The following is a 22,368-nucleotide window of genomic DNA, read 5'->3' on the forward strand; positions in this document are numbered from 1 at the left end:
AAAATTAAAGGCATGTTTATACATTATAAACTCAATGTCTGCTATCTCTCTGCTGTTTCAAATAAGTAACCATGTGTTTTTGAAAGGAAGAGAGAAGGGCTTGGCAGAAATTTTTGGCAGACATTTAATTTTTCATAGCGTCACATTTTTAGGAAGAAAAGGACATATAAAGGATAGAAAAACTTTTAAATTTATAATGGACCAACTGGAATTAGTCTTTGACTTTGCATATTTACATTTCATAAATAACTTGAGAAAATCCAACTCTCATTGGTGATTATCACTCCTGAGTTTGTTTGTGTTTTTTTTTTTTTTTTTAATGAGGAAGATCAGCCCTGAGCTAACATCTATGCTAATCCTCCTCTTTTTGCTGAGGAAGATGGGCTCTGAGCTAACATCTATTGCCAATCCTCCTCCTTTATTTTCCCCAAAGCCCCGCTAGATAGTTGTATGTCATAGTTGCACGTCCTTCTAGTTGCTGTATGTGGGACGCGGCCTCAGCATGGCCGGAGAAGCGGTGCGTCGGTGCGCGCCTGGGATCCGAACCCCGGGCCACCAGTAGCGGAGAGTGTGCACTTAACCGCTCCGCCACAGGGCCTGCCCTCCTCTGAGTTTGTTAACAAGACTTTTGTCTCTTGTGAAATTAAGCTGTAAATCCCTCAGAAGGATGCACTTCGGGCATTTAGAAAGAGATTTAATGCATTGTACAGGGCCGGCCCCCTGGCTTAGCGGGTAAATGCGCGCGCTCCGCTGCTGGCAGCTGGGGTTCAGATCCCGGGCGTGCACCGAGGCACCGCTTCTCTGGCCATGCTGAGGCTGTGTCCCACATACAGCAACTAGAAAGGATGTGCAACTATGACATACAACTATCTACTGGGGCTTTGGGGGAAAAATAAATTAAAAAAAAATGCATTGTACAAAGTGAGATTCAAATTCAAATGCTAGCATTTGTTAATTGTCTGCTCTGTGCTAAGTAGTGTGTACACCTAAGAACCAGAGCCAACAAAAGGGGAGAGGAGCAGCAGCTTAAGAGCATCTAGATACCTTCCTTCCTTTCTGGAACATTCCCTGCTAATACCTGTTTCTTACTGGACAGAATCCAGGTCTCCCTCTACAGCTCATAGTATTCTCTTCTTAGATTCTAAAATGCCAGAGCTTGAAAGGCCTCAGAGGAGGACAAGTTAGTGCAGACCCTCTGAAACCCCATGCAAAATTGTGGTCCATTTTGGGGAAAGAACCCACCCACCAACAGTCATATAGTATTCAGGCTCAGAACACTCTCACTTCCTTGTCTTGGTTCCAGAACTTCTCTGAATCCTTTCAGAACCCATCCCAATAGGAAGAAGAATGACCAGTGGTCTGAATTTGGGGAACTTTTAATAACTTGCATGGCACTTGCACCCCAAGAATCAGTGGTAGCCAGGGATTGTCACCGAAGTTACAGCCTGAGTACACCCCCATCTCAGGTTCTTTTATTCTTTGCTTGTGCCTAATAGCAAAGAACAGACACAAACACATGCTTTGGGGTTAAATACTTCCCAGCTGCTGTTGTCCCGGAAGAGGAGAGAGAGATGGGAGGTCCCTAGTTGGAGGGCATGTCCTGAAATCTCACCTCTTTCGTGGGGGAATGGTGTAAACTAAGTGGAAGTGGAGTTGGTTGTTAGCACTGTTGAGTTGATTCCGACTCCTAGCGACCTTGTGTACGGCAGAGTGGAACCCTGCCCAGTCATTTGGCGCCATCCTCTCACCTTCTGGGACTGTGTAAGACAATGCTCCCCTGTTGTTCATAGGGTTTTCTTGGCCAAGTTTTTCAGAAGTCAGTGGCCAGGATCTGCTTCCTAGTCTGTCTTAGTCTGGAAGCTCCGCTGAAACCTGTCCACCATGGGGACCCTGCTAGTATTTGAAACACTGGTGGCATAGCTTTCAGTGTCACGGCAACATGCAGCTGCCACAGTATGACAACCGACAGATGGGTTTTGTGGTTCCCTGACCGGAAATGAACCCAGGCTGCGGCAGTGAGAATGCTGAATCTTAACCACTAGAGCACAAGGGCTGGCTGGAAAGGGAGTAAGAATCCATAAATCAGTGGCCTGCGAGTTTCCAAGGGTACTGGGTCATCCGTCATCTAGTCAGGGGAGTGTAGCAGAGAGGAAGCAGTATCATCATGGCCGAGGAGACTGTTGTTTCTCCGTCGTCCTGCACTGAGAGGAGGCACAGGGCAGCCTTTCATACAAGGTTAACTGGGAGAGGTGGAGGTTCTTATCTTTCACTTCCAGATGTGTTGCTGTTTCACTTTACACTCCATCTCAACCAGACGCTTACTCAAATGCAAACTATACAGTCTTTATCTAAGCTTTGCACAGAAATGACAAAAAAAAGAAAACCCTAGTCTGCCTACCTCTCTCTTTCTTTTCAACTTCCTTCTCCCGTTTATTTCCAGGTTTCCCGGTAATGGAGGGCAGCACTGAATCTTAAAGAGCATGTTCCATTGTGAAATGTTAGTGCATTATGTTGCTGTGTCATATTCATGAAAGCACCATGAAATGCCCCTGAATGATGGTTGGCTGGGATAGTCAGTCTTCAGTGGGGTGAACTCAACCATGGCTTATCTCCCATAAGCCAGTCAGCTCCTGACCACTTCATTCCTTTCTTTCTGTTCTTTCCCCAATACACCTAATGAATTACCTAGTGAATCCTCCAATGGGTCACAGTTTTATGTTTTCGCGATGTTAAACAATTTATCCCTTCTTTATATGGGACTTCTTAAGCTTTAGGGGTGTACATATATGTGTGTGTGTACAAGTGTGCACACGTGTGTGTACCTCCTCATCTCTCCCTAAATTAGTTTCAGAGTTCATTTAACACAGAGGATCTTATCCTCCAATTCTGTTTTTCAGGGTGGTGACAAGTATCAAAATACTGCCAGGGAGGTATAACTATCCAGAGAATAAATCGAATTGTCTATCTGGGTTTGTTTTCTTTAGCTGTCTGCTTTACCATTTTTACTACTTTAATTAATTTTGAGCCAATATGTCATAACTTCCTTTTATCAATTCACTGTTTTCCAATGGTGAGTATGAACTGTTTGTTTTATGATACATATTCTCTCTAAGTTGTCCCCTTAGATGGGGGCTTACTTTGAGCATAATTTGAGTGGACCATGTCTGCCTGCATGGCCAAGATATTTTCAGTATTTCAATTTAGTCGTCTCCTCTTTTAATTTATTTTAAAGCAGTTTCTAGCTCTGGCTGGAATTGTGGCGTCTCAACTCTTATTACAAACACGCAAAAGCCCACAGGAATCGCTGATGTATACAGTAAGTTCCGCCCTGTGAAGAGAGTTTCCCCACTGAAACATCAGCCAGAAACTCTGGAGAACAATGAAAGTGATGACCAAAAGAACCAGAAGGTGGAGTACCAGAAAGGGGGTGATTCTGACCCAGGCCCCCAACCTGAGGAGCTCAGCCCCGGAGATAGAGAAGGCATCCCCCAAAGTAAGAGCTCAGAGCCCAGCTCATTGCTGGGCGAACTGGAGCATTATGACCTCGACATGGATGAGATTCTGGATGTGCCTTACATTAAATCCAGTCAACAGCTTGCCTCTTTTACCAAGGTGACTTCAGAAAAAAGAATTTTGGGTTTATGCACAACTATCAATGGTCTTTCTGGCAAAGCCTGCTCTACAGGAAGTGCTGAGAACTCACCATCCAACATGACACCATTTTGTGTTCTTTCTCCTGTGAAAAGCCCTCACTTGAGAAAAGCATCATCTGTCGTCAGAGACCAGCAAAAGCTCTCCACTGAAGAATCTGAGAGCTCACCTCCTCTGCTTAAATGTGGCTCTGCATATGAACCTGAAAACCAGGGTAAAGACTTCCTAAACAAGAGCTTTAGTGATCCTCATAGTCGAAAAGTTGAGAAGGCAATGCCAGACTGCCAGCTCAGGGCCTTCCATCTGCAATCCTCAGCAACAGAAGCCAAGCTAGAAGAGCAGATTGGTGGCATGAACTGGACCAGCTCCCAAGGCCCAGAAGAAAGGAGTGAGTATCTGAAAAAAGTAAAAAGCATCTTGAACATCGTTAAAGAAGGACAAATATCTCTCCTGGTAAGTATGATATAATTCAATATATGTATTAATAATCTAGACTCCAGTTTTATCAGCTCCATTCGTTAGTAACAGAATGATGATGCATTTGTTCCCATTCTTTTTTGGTCTTTACTTGTGGCTTTCATTGGGTGATGTGACTTCTGAGTTTTAAAATTAAAAGTTAGGAAGTTAATGCAGAGAAAAACAAATGGCTATAAGGGGAGTGTTATTTCACTTTAACTTTGCATGAATTCAACTGGAATAAAGACAATCTAAAACAAAAACAAAACAAAAAAAAGCCCAGCACTTTCTTTAACTTGAATCTTTATGTCTTTCTTTTTGCTTTTCCAATGATTCCCAGTGCTCTCACTCAATTATTTGTGGGGATGTCAGTTCCTTGCTGGTGGTGGACCTGCCAGATACGTGAACAGAGGGTCTTCTGTTTTATCCTGATCGTTATTCAGAAGAGTTGGACCAGGATGTTTGAAAGCATTTGCAGATAGGAGCTTACCCTAGAGCTTGATTGCCCTCTGACCCACGTGGAGTTTTTACTTAGTTCCAGCTCTGCGTGTCTAGAGAGCATGAAGAAGCTTTTCCAAAGACTCTACAGACAGAGTAAGATGATGTAAGAACAGCCTGTTCTGCTTAGGCTTAGAGAAAGCTAAACTGAAATCACACTCCATCTGCCTGCATTGTTCTTTTCTGGCTTCCAGACTTGGCTCAAACAGTAGCAAGCGTGGGCTGATACTGTAAAGTTAATTCAAGTCTCATTCAAGAAAATCATCACGTCTTGGCAGTGTGATTCTACTTAGGTTAAAACCATACATAGATAAGTACAACGTGCTTGGTCTAGCATCACAGATCTTATTGTTGTACTAGGATGATACGATTGATTTTACTACATTTTACTAAATAAAGTAATAATTATTTTTTCTCCTGAAAATATCTTCTCTGTTTCTCTTAGCTCTTCCTTTCTGTTTCTCTTTGGTTCTTTCCTTTCATTCGTCCTTCCCATTCCCAAATGATAACACCTCTCAGTTTACCCAACAGCCTTTGTCAACCAGTTCATACTCAGGGAACTGAACTTCACTAGAGGTGAGAAAAACCAAAGGTCAGGTAGCCTCCAGATGCCCCATGAGTTTGTTTGAGGGTGAAAGCATCTAGAGGTACCCATGGAAGCCCTAGTTGCCACAGTCATCATGGAGCTTGCAGTCAAAGCCAGTTCTCCATAGTTCAAGGCAAAGCAGATGGTTGAGACAAGTAGTTCATTCACTCACCAAACCTACAACAGGGAATATAACATAGCCTGGCCCTCAGGACTTAAAAGTCGAGTGGAAGAGACAGACAGGGAACCTGCCAGTTACCATAAATGTCATCGAAGTTGTTTAGAAAGCCAGCTTGGAGCCTCCACAAGCTCACTGACCTATCCTGTTGCCATGTCTCACGTGAAGATAAGTCTCCTGAGCATTCATGTTCTAAAACATAGTATAACAAAAAAGCATAACGGAAAATCATTAGAATTAATAGCAAGGAATTCTGATTTATTAGTTCCCCATGGCTGCCACCAGAGCTTCTGGAAGCGCATCTCTTCTTCCCAGTGCCCAGAGCAAAACCCCAACAGCGTCTCATTCTGATTTATTAACTTAAGTTGTCTAATCTTACTATTTTTACAGCCACACCTAGCTGCCGACAATCTAGACAAAATTCATGATGAAAGCGGAAACAACCTTTTACACATTGCCGCGTCACAGGGGCACGCAGAATGTCTGCAGCACCTCACTTCTTTAATGGGAGAAGATTGCCTCAGTGAGCGAAATGCCGAGAAGTTGACTCCGCCAGGCCTGGCCATCAAGGTGACTGGTTGGGGGCTGGGCCCTCCACAGCTAAAAGTTGGATTTCTATTTTTTAAGATTCCTAGTGAGCTAAAGTGTTGGAATGGAGAGCGAGAAGCATGACATACCAAGCAAACAGCAAATGAACATATTACATTTAAGAGATTAATCATTTCAGTCCCTAACTACTTTGAGATTTTGAGACTGCATTCCAATTTATTGTGCAATGAGGGTAAGCTTCAAATAATTTAATAAAGAGAAAGGAAAATGATCTGTTGTGGTTCTAAGAACCCTTTGTTCTTCATGGTGACTGCAATTTGGATTCTTAAGCATACCTGGATCTTTCTGAGACTGTTTCATTTTTTCCTAATGCAAGTATAATGAGCAAGACAAATGAGGAAAAGGTGTCTTTTCAGGGCTGATAGCACTCAGGAGTATTTCACATAATAAAGTGGGCTTCTAATGGATCACATCTGAAGATTAAATGTTTTCAGTATCAGGAGCTGTTTAGAATATCAGTGCAGAGTTTGAGTTTAGCTGTTGCCCAGCACGGTATGCTAGTAGCACGGTAGCACAGATAGTCAGAAACTACACAAATGAATGCCAACGGGGATACAGTTAAAACCTAAAAACTGTGATACAGGAAGACATGGTCTTTTATAGCACTGCAGTGAGTGCCTCTGTAAAATATAACACTTCACTAGAAGGTTAACGATTGAACTAAAATTGCTTTTAAAATCTTTGGCAAAAAAAAAATTTAGTAAGAAGCCAGAAGCGAAGTTCAGGGAAATATAATACATCTTGTGCTTCTGCATATGTACTTTGCTTTAAATAATAGTTACATCTTCTAAAAGCTGAATAATTATAATTTTTATAAACGGAATTCTATTGAAATTTGCTAGGGGAACTTGCTAAAGGAATCTAGTTGTGAATTCACTAGAGAACATGTCACATTTGAAAAACAAGCAATTGCTGTCCTACCCCTAATATATCTTTTATGCAAATCTGAATTTTGATATCTTTAATTTATTTACCATTCAGTGAAGTTGTATATATTAAAAAATTATTTTCTGTTTTATTTAGTTTTGATTGGTATTATTTCAAAGATAGCATAGAAAATAGCTTTTGTGTGTGTGTGTGTGTGTGTGTGTGTGTGTGTGTGTGTGTGTGTGAGAAAGACTGGATCTGGGCTAACATCCATTGCCAATCCTCCTCTTTTTGCTGAGGAAGATGAGCTCTGAGCTAACATCTGTGCCCGTCTTCCTCCATTTTTTGTGTATGGGACACCGCCACAGCATGGCTTGGTGAGTGGTATGTTGGTCCACGCCTCCAATCCGAACCTGCAAACCCTGGGCTGCCAAAGTGCAATGCGCAAACTTAACCACTACGCCACTGGGCCGGCCCCTGAAAATAACATTTTCTTGATAAAATAAAAAAATATGTGTTCCCGGAGGATATAATTTTCCTTTAGTTGTGAATGATGTAATGTCAAATTAAGAGCTGAACTTCCGGCAGCCATCATGAAGAAAGAGAAAACAAATGTGAAGTCAGGGTTCAGCATAGTTGAGTTCAGTAATGTGTACCGAGTCCACCAGGTACTGTGTTTGTTAGGCAATAGAAATACAAATTTGAATGATGCATAGTCCCTTTTCTTAAGGAGTTGATAGCCTGGTGGATACAGCAGATAAGTTGTCAGTAATTCAAGTGCAAGATGGCAAATTCAGGATCTAGTCCTATGTCAGAGGCCTGTGGGAAGATAGGGGTTGGGTCTGGTCATCAGTGGGCATGTGTTAGTGATGAATAAAATATTCTTGCAAAACCAATGAATGTTGACATTTGCCTTGCCATTTTACTGTTTATAAAATACTTATAACTTATAATTTATATTGTTTTCCTGACTAGTGGTAGAATATATGTATATTAATTATATTTTAACTACATAGTTGGATGAAAAAACTTTTTTCTTAATATATATGCCCTATGTGCTTGTTTTGATAGATTAAGAATCTTCAGAGTAGGAAGATACATAAGAAACTTACTGGTCATTAAGGTCATACCAACCCTGGGTATAAACTCTTTCTACAATATTCATTTTAAGTGTTAATTCATTCTTAAGCTCTTCCAGTCAACATAGTATTGCCATCATACAATCAGCATGCAAACTTAAACAGCAGGGTTTTTTTGTTTTAATGAAGAACACATATCAAACCGATAAGAACTGTAAGAACCTATATCAAACCTCAAAAGCTTTTATGAATATGGAGTCTCAGGCTTTTTATGCTTTACTTTTGGATAATGATTTGAGAAATGGAAATGTGCTTCTATTCCTTCATTTAATCTAGAATTTACAAAAGCAGTAAATACAAATATTTTATAACAAATGCCACCTCCTTAGGAAATCTGTCCTGATACATGTCCCGCTTCAGTCCATTCAGTGTATTTTGATGGATTTGATGCCATTGAGGGAGTCCTAGGAAGTCATCATTCTTCTACTTTAGGACCTTGTTTTGAACACCAGTAACTGACTGGTGGTGTTTCACCTCATTAAGCATAGATCTGAGAGCCCTGCTGTCATTAAAGACAAACAAACTTGGTACAAATAGGCAGAAGTTGCTCAGATAATATTACTTGGCTGACAGGAAGCAGAGTCAGAGATAGGGTATCATATAAAAAGATTACCTAAGAAAAGGACCTTTGAAGTCATACCAAGGCTTAAGAACATCTCTCCCCCATTTCTGCTCTCAAACTCCATAAATAGAACATAATAAATTCTTGCCAGTTACATGCAGAATTTATTGAGTGTTTTCTGGAGCACCCAACACTAGATACTATGGAAGTTCAGGGCATTATTGATTGCCCTCTGGGAATAGTTAAGGAAAATGAGTGGAAAGAAAGATTTCTATAAGGTGAGAGCAGTGGGTTTTCTAAAATGGGGCCAGTACAAGAAATTATTTTAGAAGCTAGACAGACTTGGAATGAAACAACCTTAATTCCTTTTTCATACTCATTCAGTTCTTCTGATTAAGCTCAAAGACAAAATGTTGGTCTGGTGAGAAAAATGACTTCAAACACGTAACCTACTGACCTTCCCCTTTAACATACAATGATTGACCCCAGGCTCAGAGACTTCAGCAGGCAAAATTCCCCTGCCAGAATTTAATAACATTTTTTGTTTTCTTGGTATTTCTATTTATGGAAAATGATGTTTCTTTCAAATTCACAGATTTTTTTTTTTAATTTTATTTATTTAAATGTTGCCTCCCTGAATAACTAAACCTAACAGGCATCTAACAGAACATTCTACAGCAGAATACACATTCTTCTCAAGTTCACATGGAACAGTCTCCAGAAGAGACTATATGTTAGGCCATAAAACAGGTCTTAATAAATTTAAAAGGATTGAAATCATACAAAGTATGTCCTTCAACCATAATGGAATTCAATTAGGAATCAATAACAGAAGGAAATTTAGAATATTCACAAGTATATGGAATTAACACCCTCCAAAATAATCATTGTATCAAAGAAGAAATTACAAGGAAAATTGGAAAATATTTGGAGATGAATGAAAATGAAAATGCAACCTACCAACATTTAAGGATGCAGCTAAAGCAGTGCTTAAAGGGAAATTTGTAGCTGTAAATACCTATGTTAAAAAAAAAAGAAGAAGAAGAAAGATCTCAAATCAATAGCCTAACCTTCTACCTTAGGAAACTAGAAAAAGAAAAGCAAACTAAATTCAAAGCAAGCAGAAGGAAGGAAATAAAAAAATTCAAGTGGAAATAAATGAAATATAGAATAGAAAAATAATAGAGAAAATCAACAAAGCATACTTGGCATGCTCAAATTACATATTGTAAGGAAAGTCTATGATGGATTTATACACAAAAGGAAGGTGGGTGGGGTGCGAGGATCCCAGGAAGGAAAGTGCAGTATCCTGGGGTAACAGCTAGAGCACAGAGTTACCACCCCAGAGCCAGAAGGAGCTCAGGAAGGACATGAGATAGAGGGGGCTGAATACGACTGGCTGACTTTTGACCTTTGACTGGTGAGGAAACTCAGCTGGCCAATGGCAACTCCATAATAGGGAAGCCAGGAGCAGAGAGTACCTCAAAATCACTTTCCTTCCCTGGTCTCCTGCCACCACTCTCCATCAGCCAAACCCAGCCAGAAGCCAAGGGGCAAAGAGGGCAGAGAAGGGAGAAGGGAGGAGATTGAAGTGAATTGGGGACCAGGGAGCTCTTCAGCACACACCTGATCGTGCTAGATGCCCCAAATGGAGAGAATAGAGTCTGCATGTGAATAGTTGGGAACTGACTACTTGAAATCCCATAGCAGTAAATGAAGAATGAGCAGATTACCTCCTCTGTCTTGTTTTTAGAATAGGCTTCCCTGACTCCATGCTCGCAGTAGCTCTTTTCTCCTGTGCTAAGGTCCCACACTGTGCAAACCAAGAAGGCCGCTGAATGTCTCATTTGTCTTATAGAGTTGTTGTGAGGATCTAAGAGACCATTCAAAGAGTATAAGGTAACAAGTATTGTGTGCTTAGTAAGCTGACATCTTCGTCTCATTTGATCTTCACAGTAACTTTATGAGGTAGTTACTACCCTCCCTGCTATTTAACAGATGACAAAATTGAGTATCACAGAAGTAAATTAACTTGTTCAAAGTCTTGTAACCAAGTGGTGGATTAAGGATTTAAATCCATTCCAAAGTCTGGGTCTTAATCACTAGGTTGTATAGGTCACAACTGCCTTCTTGGTTTGCACAGTGCATGATCTCAGCACAGGAGAAAAGAGCTACTGTGGTCATGGAGTCAGGGAAGCCTATTCTACAAACAAGACAGAGCCTTCAGTGAAGGTAGCATCTGAGCCAGTATAATAGGATTATTTTCTCTTTATTTTGAAATCCTAATGTTTAACTTCTCAAGGGAAAATGCTTATTCTAAGAGGTAATGGGTAAACAAATGGCAATATATTCATAGAATGGAATACTTCTCAGCAATAAAAAGGAATAAATTATTTGTACAAGCAGTAGCTTGGATGAATCTTAGAGGCTTTCTACTGGGTGAGAGAAGCCAGATGCAAACGAGTACATACTCTAGTCTGTGGTGACAGAAATCATGTCAGTGGTTGCCTGAGGCAAAAGGGAGGGGGATGAGAACAAAGGAGTACTAGAAATGTGAGGGGGCAAGGGGGGGCCGTGATGGAAATGCTCTATATCTTGGTTGGAGTTGTAATTACAAGAGAGTATATATTTGTCAAAATTCATCAAACTGTATACTTAAAAGGATATATTTTATAGTATGCAAATTATACCTCGATAAAGTGATTTTAAAACACCTGATTAAAGTTATGAAAACATATTTAAGCAAAAATTCTGCTGTTGATTTAGAGCTAAAACCACAAATCAGAAATATAATGTGATATATTTATATTATAAATAAATTAAGCCAGATATAAAAACCAAAATTCATGTGATTTCTTCTCTTGGTAAAATTAACATTTATAAGGTATTTTCCAAACCTGAATTTCCTTGAATTTCTTTCTTTCTTTCGTTTTAAATCTAGAATGGTCAGTTGGAGTGCGTACGCTGGATGGTGAGTGAAACGGAAGCCATTGCAGAATTGAGTTGTTCTAAGGATTTTCCAAGCCTTATTCATTATGCAGCTTGCTTTGGCCAGGTATGAAGAATTTCTAATTATCAGATTTATAAGCAGTCATATTCACTGTAATATTTTTTAATGAAAAAATGTTTTAAACAACCTAAATGTTTCGTAGTAGGATATTGGATAACTAATGAAGCTAAACCCATGTGATGGAATTTTACAGAAAAATATTCATTATATAATATTAAGTTAAAATGTATGATACAAAACTGTTCCTGTAATTTGGTACCTAATTTGAATTTTGAAGAGACAGAAAGAGAAATATGTAATGACTAGAAAAAACTGGCACAACATGTTTATAGTAGTAGTAATCACTAACGGGAATTACAAGTGGCTTTTATTTTCCTTTTTGTATTTTTCAGTATTTTCCAAATTTTCTACAATAAAAACATTTAATTTCTGTCAAAATGAAAAACAATAAATTGCTTGATCCCAAAATTAAGAAGAATATCTTTAGTAAGACATTAATCAAGGAAGTCTTCCTCTATTAAAAATGAGCAGGCACACTAACTAGATGAGTCTCAGTTACAACCAATTTATACATTAGGAAATCCCAGTGTGAGTCATTGAAGTACACAGATCACAATCCAGTGTATGGAGTAAAAAAATCATCACTAACTCCCTTTGAGGGGGATGAGTATAAATTATCTTTAAAAAAAAAATGCAACCGCAAAATGCCAATCTCAATCTTAAAAAAAATAAAGTCAGCACTGTATTAAAATTTGTTTGTGGCAAAGAAAATTGCTTCTCATGCATATAACCGTATCCCCTTTGGCTTCATAAACTTTCCCAGTGGCAGTAAATTGTGGTATTGTCAACAAAAGATTATGCTTTTTCAAGCATGACGATCTCAAGTTCAAAAAATAGATTTGGAGAATATTACCACAGTCTTTCTTTTAGCAGGAGTCATTTTAGGTGATAGTTTATTTTATACAGTGTTAACTTCAATTAATATATGTACAATGTGTGCCAGGTACTGTGCCATTGGATTTTGTGTACATCATCTGACTTATTCCTTAAAACAATTATATTAGATCCTGTTGTTTTTATCCCCATTCTATAGATGAGGAGAACAAAGAAAGAAAGTTAAGTGGTCTAATGGCTAGTAAGAACAAAGACTGGATCTCACCTCAGGTCCTCTGATTTCAGGGCCAGGTTCCATTTTGTCTCCATCTGTGTAGATAATTTGTATAGCTTGTTTACAGTGGCGTTGATATAGCTGAAGAAGACTTTTTTACAATTTTATCTAACACCACATTGTGATATGTAAAGTACCTTAACAGCTCATTAAAGAAGTGATTACCTGTACTAAATTTATGAAATGAAGAAAGGAGCAGGAAGAACATTTAAAATTTGTAAAAGCCAGTGTCTTTGAAACGATTACTCCATTTTCTTTGGGTATTGTGCTTACGAGCCTCAGCCTTGCTGTCCCACAAACAACCATAATAGTTAATAAGCATTTGCTAAGGATGCCCTTTTTTGCTTATGCTGGCAAAGGAGAGAATAGAATTTTCGAAAGCATTTTATCACTGCTGATTTTCATAAATCATTTTCAGTATAAAACAGAATTTTATTCTCAAATGGTCTGAATAATTGTTTCATGAACCTGATTTCATTTGCTTATATAAAGCCTAATGAGGAATTTTAGATATCAGTGGAAAGGCTGTCTGCACTTTTGGTAGAGTTTGCCAAAGGAAAGGAGGAAAGGATTGCGTTGCTGTTCGGAGACGCTAAGTAAATAATTGGGCATCGGCATTCTTTGTCTTGGGAAATGTTGCTTACATATGCCAGTTTCTTTATTCAGCTCTCACAGCAGGTTTCTCATAATTTTGAAGCTATTGGGACAGAACAAAAGAAAATGCCCTTGCTAGGACTGGTTGGGCGATAGTGTGGCTTACTTGGCTGGACTAGAGAAAAATATGGAAATTAGTGACCTATGTGAGGAGCCGTGTCAAACATTTGTTTCATGCTAGTATCAGTCTTCAGATTGTTGTTTCAAGCTGATAAGCATTTTTAATGACCTAAAGTACAGCTTTGAGCAGAGCTGTCCAGCAGTGCCCTTAGGAGAGCATTTACCCAAGCGGAAAATGGAGAAGCCCATTAGAACTGCGAATTCTGTCCAGCCATCCTACATCTGCCACAGCCACTTATGTAACAGATAACCTGTGGAGATGCTGAACTTGGAAGCGTTACAAGGCTAATATTTTCACAAGGAAGACTGTTATTGAACAGTTTTCTAATGGATTCAGCACATGCAAGTTTTTCTACATCAAGCAGGCACTTGAGTGTGTTCTGGTTTTGTTTCTTCAGTAAATACTTCTGGAAATGATAGTAGAGAGGAAAATTCCTCTCTTGGTTTATTTTAGTTGCCCTCTGCCCCTCCTATAGATTCTTAAAGAATGGGCACCATTTGACTCCCAATTTATGTCCTTTTTCCTGTAAAAATTACCTTTAAAGACTCCAGTACCACAGGATAGCCAGCAGTTTTTAGTGGTCTCCTGGAGTGACAGGTCTTGGGTGATAGGAATTGATTTTCCTCATCTTGACACATGAAGTCTCAGAGGGTGCAATTATTTCATTGCCTGGTCGTATCTAGCAGAACTAGCCAGAGGGAGTGTGAAAGTGAAAGCTTTGGGGAGACTCCAGGAAGAAGCAGAAGGTGTCCTTGGATGGACCTGCTTTGCCGTCCCTTCAGAGAGATGTTGCTGGTGAAACAATTGAGACAGAATTGTCTCAAGTCAAAGCTACCACCTGCGTGACTTGGGCTGTTTTATTCCAGCGTGAATGTTGAAATGGCCTCGTCCAGGCTCCCAGCAAAGCTCTCGCCCTCAGCTGCTTGGGGGCTTCAGCCTGTTCTGCGTTGATCATTGGCTCAGTGGTCTCTATGTTGCTTTCAATTTCAAACCTATGACTGTTGTGTTTCTGAATCTTTCATGTGACTTTTGGTCAAGAGATTCTGCTACAAAAACAACCTCTATCATAGTCTTGAGCATTTACCAAGAGTACCTTTGCCTGCACTGTGTTATTCATTGCGCATTTTAAATGTCTACCCTGATACAAATCAAAAAAAAAAGACACCTTTTGAAAAAAGAGAAGGCTTAGCAATTCTTAGCAATGGTTGTGAACAGTGACGGGCATGCTGGTGAGGGGGATGCTTCCACAGGTTGTGTGTTGTTGTTTTTCTGCAGTTTACTTTAAAAAGGGGAAATATTGCATTGACTATATTGTTTCACTGTCGTGGGGTAGAAATAAGTAAACAACACTGAAAGTGCTGCAAATAGAAAAATCTTTGATTAGCATGAGCATCTGCTCTCCAAAGCATCCATCCATGCTCTCCATCTTTGAAAAAACATAACCAATAGAGCTCCACAAACCCACAGGCTAATGAGCAGTTAACTGTGATTTCCGTGACCCAAAGGGTGCCAGAGGAGCGTGTCCTTTATGGAGTCAAGGGTCATGGGGCATTGAGTAGTTGTGGATATTCATACTTAGAAGATAGAAAACAGAGTCCTGGAGAACATTGGCTCCTGAGTCAAGCTGTCTGGGTTTAAATCCTAGCCCTACCACTTATTAGCTCAGTGGCTTTGGATACGTTCATTTTTTAAAAAAGAAAAGGTCTCCCTGGGCCTCAGTTTCCTCATCTTTAAAATGGAGATAATAGAACCTTCCTCACAGGGTTGCTCAGAGGACTAAATGAGAAAAGCCACGTGAGACATTGCCCGTTGCTGGCACATAGTAGGTACTAGATAAATGTTGGCTATTATGATTATTGGATATCTTCCAATTTATTATTTTTATTGCTATCAATATTATTTAGTTTGTTTACTTCACTATAAGTAAAGTATAAGAGAAACTTGGCAAAGAACTATTTAGGCCTTAACCTATTTAATCAATTCTTAGATGTACTTTTTTTTCACGTTTACTATCTTTGGATTCTACATTTATCTTACAATAAATGACATTATGAAATTATTGCTGGCCATTTTTAACATTTTAACATCTAAAAAACTGGAATGAATCTTATAATTGATGGCATATTAAATTTGATGATCTATGATCACAGACAAAGCTGCCTCCTTTAGAACTTATGGTTGTAACAAAAGCTGTAGAGATTTTATTGATACCAGTAATAAACCTGTGGCATACTTTTCAATTACATTTTTTGTTAGACTTTGTCCAGCAAGTCTCATAAATTATATGTATTATGCCTCTTTAAACAAATTGCATTGCCTTAATGACACACAAAATACAATATTAAAACAGGTTACCAAAAGAGCAGAAAATCCCCAGAAGAGGAAACTAGTACATGAAGGAAGCTTTCAGTCAGTACATGAGAGTCAAATGAATAGATGGATGTGCGGGAGGATGGCTGGAATATAAGTTGGAGAGGCATCCTGTAAAACAGAAATAATACAGAAGAGCCTCTCCATCCCTGTGACTGTATTGGATGTTCCCTGAAAGCAATATTTATGGGAAAATGAAGATCTGAAGTTACATTCTTCATTTAACATCTCCTCCCTCACACACACACACACACACACACACACATACACACACACACAATCACACGCTGAGAGAGAAAGAGCGCTAACGTCTACGAGGGGAGGTGGACACCATTGCGTATATAATACACGTATGCATTCATAAGGGCCTTCTTAGTTGGAGAAAATAGCTGTATTTGTTCCATTCTCCTTACTAGATATTTTTCAAGTTTAAATTCTAGGACAGTGGATCTCTTCTGGCATGTTCTCCAGAATCAGAGCAGAAAGCAGCATTTCTCTGAGAGTGGATGCTAAATATGCTTTTACTAAAACCAGGGGATTCTAGCCGTTTCCATGTCCACTTTAGAAATCCTAAAAATTGGTTATAGACCAGGTGTATAGTCAGCCAGTCCCTTTTGGTAGTTCTTCTCTGCACAATCTCATAGGAGAGATTTTTGTTTCTATATAATATCTCAGTGGACAGGCCAGTTGCATAGCTTCTTATTAAAGTAAATTGTCCACTGCAAAACACAAAACTGAATCTGAGGCACTGGGCAAAGACCTGTCTTATTCTGAGCAATAGAATAATGGTTCTTTATGTAAGTCTTGCATATTGAATTGGATAAGGTCTTTAATTGGAAGGAAGAAAGTTATCCATGCCATCATAAGAAAAGAAGACAGGTCATTGTAACAATGTGAACTGAACCTGACTTGGAGAGCCATCAGGAGCCAAGGCAATTCCTGTCTCACACAGACTTTGTCCTGCTCTCCCAGATTACCAAGCCCCTGCAAAGTCCAGGTCTCTGGATTCTTCCCTAGATTTCTACAAGAGGAAAATTGCTAGTCTTCTGAAATTCAGTATTCCATTTCCTACAACGCCATTACTAAAAGTCAAAACACTGTGAATTATAGTAAAGGGCATTTTCTGTACATGTGGAATAGACATATCCACTATAATATTTAATTAGGTCTAAAAAAATCTGAAAATATGCCTGACAAGAAGGTGCATAGAAAACATTTCTAAATGTCTTGAACTCCTCTGAACTTAACTTGCTGAAGAAAGAAACTGCTAGAATATCAGAGAATATACAGTTGTCTTCAGTTTTCTAATTTGTAAAATAAAGGTGTTTGAATTGGATGATTCCCTAAAATCTCTCCCACTCTGCAATTTTAAGATTCCATGATTTAATGTCATGGAGCAAGCCAAGTCACCACAAGCGTGAGAATGACACACTGAAGATGGCAGGGCTGTTCTTTTCACTGGTAGAGACAGAGCCACCTGCCCCTGGATGTTTCTATGTCTTAGCCATTGACTTTAAACTAGTTGGTTATGTCCTTTGTCCTGGGATACACCCATTCATCCAGATCTTTTAAGGAGTTGATATCACATGGTATAATCATCTGTCTCCAAATAAAAGTAATTCAGTTTTTTCCCCTATCCGATTAGGAAAAATAAAGGAAGTTGTTCTATCTAATGAGTATGAAACATCGCCTGCTCTGGTCCAAATATCAGCCCCGACTTTCTCCAAGTTTGCCCCTGAAGAAGAGGATTAAGCTCTACCATACATCCTCATGCAGATTCTAACTCCCAGCCCTGGCCTCCAGCCTCTGCTCCACCTCCTTCTCTAGGGGCGTTGTGGGTTTTACTTTTCTACAAAGTCTGTCTGCGTTTGCAGCTCACACTCACCCTGCTTTCCCTGGGTGTATTCTTGGAAGGTTGTAGGCATTGATTACATTTCTCTTCTTGCTCTTTAGGGGTCTTACTCCCTGCTTGCTCATGTGGAAAAAGTGTGGTGCAAATGTTCGGTCTGTCCCTGATGTCACAGATGCCTCCATAAACAGTGCCCTGTTCCCCATATGAGGGGTGAAACATTAAAGGAGTTGGCTGTTTTCATCCAACATTCCTTTAGCAGATTAGTTGGCTTGTTAAGAAGGTGAAGGCAAATTTAATCCAGAAAAGTATAAAAGTTCATGACCAGTCCAAGCAAATAACTGGAAAAAAAAAATCCTTTAAAAGGCTAAGAAGAGGTTCAAGGCTATTTCAAATGCATGATCTTCTTTTTAAATGTCAAATTCCACCCCCTAAACTTCATGCTGTTGTTTTTACCACTCTCATATTTTCTTAACATTATATTTAATTCTTCTATTTTAAAACAGTGAACTCCCATCCCCCTGCTTTCACCCGAGGCCAAACATAACATGAAAATACCACAGAAGACTCAGTGGGTAAAATGCAAACAGATTATGGCAACACACACTGAATGTTCCATGTCTTTGCTTTTGAAAGGTTGTGTTCAGAACTTTGGGTGCCGTCCCTTTAACATGGAAGAAGAAAAGCTTTAAAACACCTTTAAAACACCACCACCATTTGGTCACAAAAATCAAGAGGGTCCCAGTTTTATTTCAGTGACGTCTTATACTTGGCAACTTAATATGTTGCCTTTTTTTGTAAGCCTGTTGATTGCAGGAGTTGTGGAATTAGGAAGGCATGACTGAAACATTATAAACATTATACATTATAAACTTAAAACTTTATAAACGTAAAACGTTATAAACTTAAACATTATAAACTTAAAACATTATAAACTTAAAAGTAGGAGCTAGTTTATCTCAATAGTCCGAGGTTTTATAATAGTATTCTTGAAGTCTACAGACAGTGTAACAAAGTAGCAAAAATGTTGCCTTGGAATCAAGACTTGAATTCTGGTTCTAACTCTGGATCTGTCTAGCTATGTGACTTGGAGGAGGTACTCAAACTTTCTCTGAATCAATTTTCATCTATAGAATAAGTAAACAAGAGCATTTCTGAGGTAACTTCCTGCCCTTAAAATTCTCTGAGTGTTGCTCTTTCATTGACTTCAGGCTGAGACACATGGATTTTCAGTTCATACTGAATGGGAATTTTCTCTTGATATCATAACCTTGCTTATATCTAAGCTGAAATGTTGGAGTTTTATTTTCCTCTGTCTTTATATTAGACTTCTCTACATGATATTCCATTAATTCCAACCATCTTTGTGTTTATAGGAAAAGATTCTTCTGTGGCTTCTTCAGTTTATGCAAGAACAAGGCATCTCGTTGGATGAAGTGGACCAGGATGGCAACAGCGCCGTTCATGTAGCCTCACAGCATGGCTACCTCGGGTGCATACAGGTATACAGGCCCTACTGCTTTGAAGAAAGAAATGAGTTTATCAAGTAATAAAATAAAAAACGAAAATTTTGTTCACTGGAGCAATGTCTAGATTAAATCAGTTTGTAGTGGACAATAAGGAATTATTTTGATATATTTGTATTTCCAGAAATCCACACAGATATAGGCATAAATAGCTCTATAAGTTTTTCCTTGAGTGTCACAGAATGTTAGAGGTCACTATTCCTGCTCTCTCAGCATTACTCTAAGACCCCAAAGCTAAGAACAGCAGATATTAAGTGCCCCCATGTTCTCGAGACAGCAGGAAACCACTACCCAGACTGATGTCTCTCAGTCTCTCAAATAGCAAGCCATTCTTGCTATCATTAGTGCACTTCTCCTTCCAGTGTATGAAAAACAGGACAGATTTTTCTTTTTTGTTTTGTTTTTTTTTTTTTTAGTGGAGCACTCACTAATTTTTTTTTAAATAGACTTTATTTATTTGGTGAGGAAGATTGGCCCTGAGCTAACACCTGTTGCAAATCTTCCTCTTTTTGCTTGAGGAGGAGTGGCCCTGAGCTAATGTTTGTGCCTGTCTTCCTCTATTTTGTATGTGGGTCACTGCCACAGCATGGCTTGATGAGTGCTGTAGGTCCACGCCCGGGATTTGAACCCGCAAACCCCAGCCCACTGAAGCAGAGCGCGCAGAACTGTGCCTCTGGACTGGCCCCAGGACAGATTTTTCAAGAATGGATTGGAAGAATTCTTCAGAGTACGGAGTACTAGGCTAGAGAGAGAGTAGTGTGGTTTTCCTCCTTTCTCGTTAGGAGCACTGAGCTTCTCGAATGTACTCAAAAACACCCAGAATTGATTATGGGGGGCCTTAAATACTGATCCCCTCAGCCTTTGAGCAGGGCCTTTGTTGGCCGGCCACTCCACCCACCAGCCTCAGGTGGCCTCATCCTCTTAGCCCAACATAGCTTACTAATATTGTCATGTTATATGTGTGCAGTGATGTAAAAAGGTTGGGGAGCAGAGCCACAGGAGAGGGGAGGGAGGTTCTTTCCCCTGCCCCAAGCCATCTGAGGGGGCACCCCAAGAGGGCTGCCTAGAGCCCGTGGAGTTCCTACAAGAAGAGGAGTCGGCATCTCATCCCTCAGCTGAATGCAGAGCTTCCTAAAGCTGAGCCAAACCCAGTGCCGCCATCATAACCACACATGGTGGGAGAGCACAGCAAGGTCCCCAGAAGTTTGGGGCACGTGTGAATGTAAAAGCTTTTTCACCTAGAAAAATTTTAAAGCCCTCATGACAAAGCAAAGAGAGAGGATAGCCGAGAAAAAGGAAGAGCAGGTAGGACCGAGGAGTGACAGTGTGAGGAGAGGAAAGGCTTTGAGTTGGAAACAAGGTTTAGATTTAGCCTGGAATTTAATTTATGAACATAAATCATAATTACCAGAATCAGACCAATCATACCATTCTTCTTATTGAAAATGACCCAACGTCTATGGATTTGTTCCCACATCTGCCTGAGATGTGGGAAAGGGCCATTGACAACATATGGCTGAAGGCCAGGATTAGAGAAAATGCTTTTACCTCACCAAGTTCATACAGTTCAAAATATGTGTATATAACAACTCTAAGAAAGCAACACTCATTTTTACCTTATTATGTGTTGTTTCTTTTATTACAAATTCACTGTGCTCATTTATTTAACAGGTACTTCCTGAGAGGTCCTACTGTGTGCCAGGTAGACTATCTGAAAGAGAAAACTGGAGTGAGACGAGTTGCTCAGGAAGGTAGAGAAGGCTCAGGAAATGACAGGAGAATATATGGAAAAGCTGTAAAAGTAACGAGATTAACAAAAACAAAAAGCAGAAGTAACAGCAAAAAGCTCTCTAGAGTGTCTACTCGCATGAAACTGCTCTTGGGAGAGCCAAGTTGATAGGAAAGATTCCAAATGTCTGAAAGTCTCCCCACTCTTGTTGGCAAAGCAAGCATCTTCTAATTTAAGGCACCAAGTTGTAAAGGGAGTGATGAGAAATTGGAGAGTATAGAAAAGAAAGAAAATTAAATAATTACCAGGATCTACAGAAAGATGAAAGGAATAGAATTATTTTTTTGTGGAGGAAAAATAATTGAATAAAAGCTGAAAAATTCATTTTTCCATTTAACTAAACACTCTAATATCTAATAGTCTTGAAATAAACTTTTTTTAATCAGCTAATAAATGACTGAAAGCCAAAGAAAACCAGCTGATATCACTAATTATGTTTGAGATTTCGGTTATTTTTCTTTTTAATATGTGAAGAGAGGTGATCTCTCTTTTCAGAGCATTCATCACTCCACTTAACACAAATGGTATTTTTGGCACTAGATCCCATGGATGTGGAAACTTGGATAATCTTGGAAGCAGGTCTGTCCATTGGGTGTGAGATTTACAAAAAAAGATACAAAGAGACTGAGACTAGAAAAGGAGGTAGCAAGGGCCTTTATGAGGTGAGGAGGGGACTGAGTATGGAAAACACTGTGAGAAGACTACAGAGGCCAGAGTCAGGGGAGTGATAACAATGTGTGTACGCTGAGTCTCTCAGAGAACTCGGGGCTGAGCTGGTCTCTGTCACGCTCTTGTGAGGTGGGTGGCTTTATGGCAGATTGACTTTCCATGGTGAGTGATCATAAACTGAAAGGAAAATGAAGCTCGTTAATGACCTCGGCGTCTAAGTAGACTAGGAATTTAAAAAGTACAAGTATTGCTTATGGAAAAAATATTACCTATTACTAAAATAAGTCCAGAGGTCTACATTCGCATCTTGATAGTGTCAAAGAATATGTCAGATTGTGGCAGTTGACTAATATTGATGTATCACCTTTTTGTGGAATCTAATGTCATCACAGTATAAATACAAAAGAATTTTGATGATTTTTAAATTAATGATGTCAACCATGCTCCATCAAATCTCCCTCTCTCCTCTACTAATGATACATTGGCCAGATTCCATAACTTGCTGCTTGTTTTTGACCATTAACATTTACTCCAAACCAGTTTAAAATCTCAGGCTTATTTCTGATTCAAAGCATTCTCCTCCCCAATCCAGGTCAGACTCAGGATTTAAGGGACTTGTCATGGAGAGTGTGACATAGTCAGCTTTGTACACACCACATTAGTTCC

At 39.4% G+C, this 22,368-nt stretch overlaps 1 protein-coding gene across 3 annotated transcripts in view; it reads left to right on the forward strand.

Moving 5' to 3' along the window:
- The window catches only part of SNCAIP (synuclein alpha interacting protein), a 144,467-nt gene that overhangs the window by 101,905 nt on the left and 20,194 nt on the right, over nucleotides 1–22,368 (forward strand). For 2 of the 3 annotated variants that reach the window (XM_058539252.1, XM_058539274.1), the window contains exons 4-7: nucleotides 3,233–4,104; nucleotides 5,760–5,939; nucleotides 11,488–11,601; nucleotides 19,095–19,220. In XM_058539252.1, the coding sequence (XP_058395235.1) occupies nucleotides 3,233–4,104; nucleotides 5,760–5,939; nucleotides 11,488–11,601; nucleotides 19,095–19,220 (1,292 nt within the window). The remainder of the gene's footprint in view (nucleotides 1–3,232; nucleotides 4,105–5,759; nucleotides 5,940–11,487; nucleotides 11,602–19,094; nucleotides 19,221–22,368) is intronic. The other variant, XM_058539263.1, reaches the window with a different exon arrangement.

This window comes from Diceros bicornis, chromosome 1 (genome assembly GCF_020826845.1).
Source record: "Diceros bicornis minor isolate mBicDic1 chromosome 1, mDicBic1.mat.cur, whole genome shotgun sequence".
Lineage (NCBI taxonomy): Eukaryota > Metazoa > Chordata > Mammalia > Perissodactyla > Rhinocerotidae > Diceros > Diceros bicornis.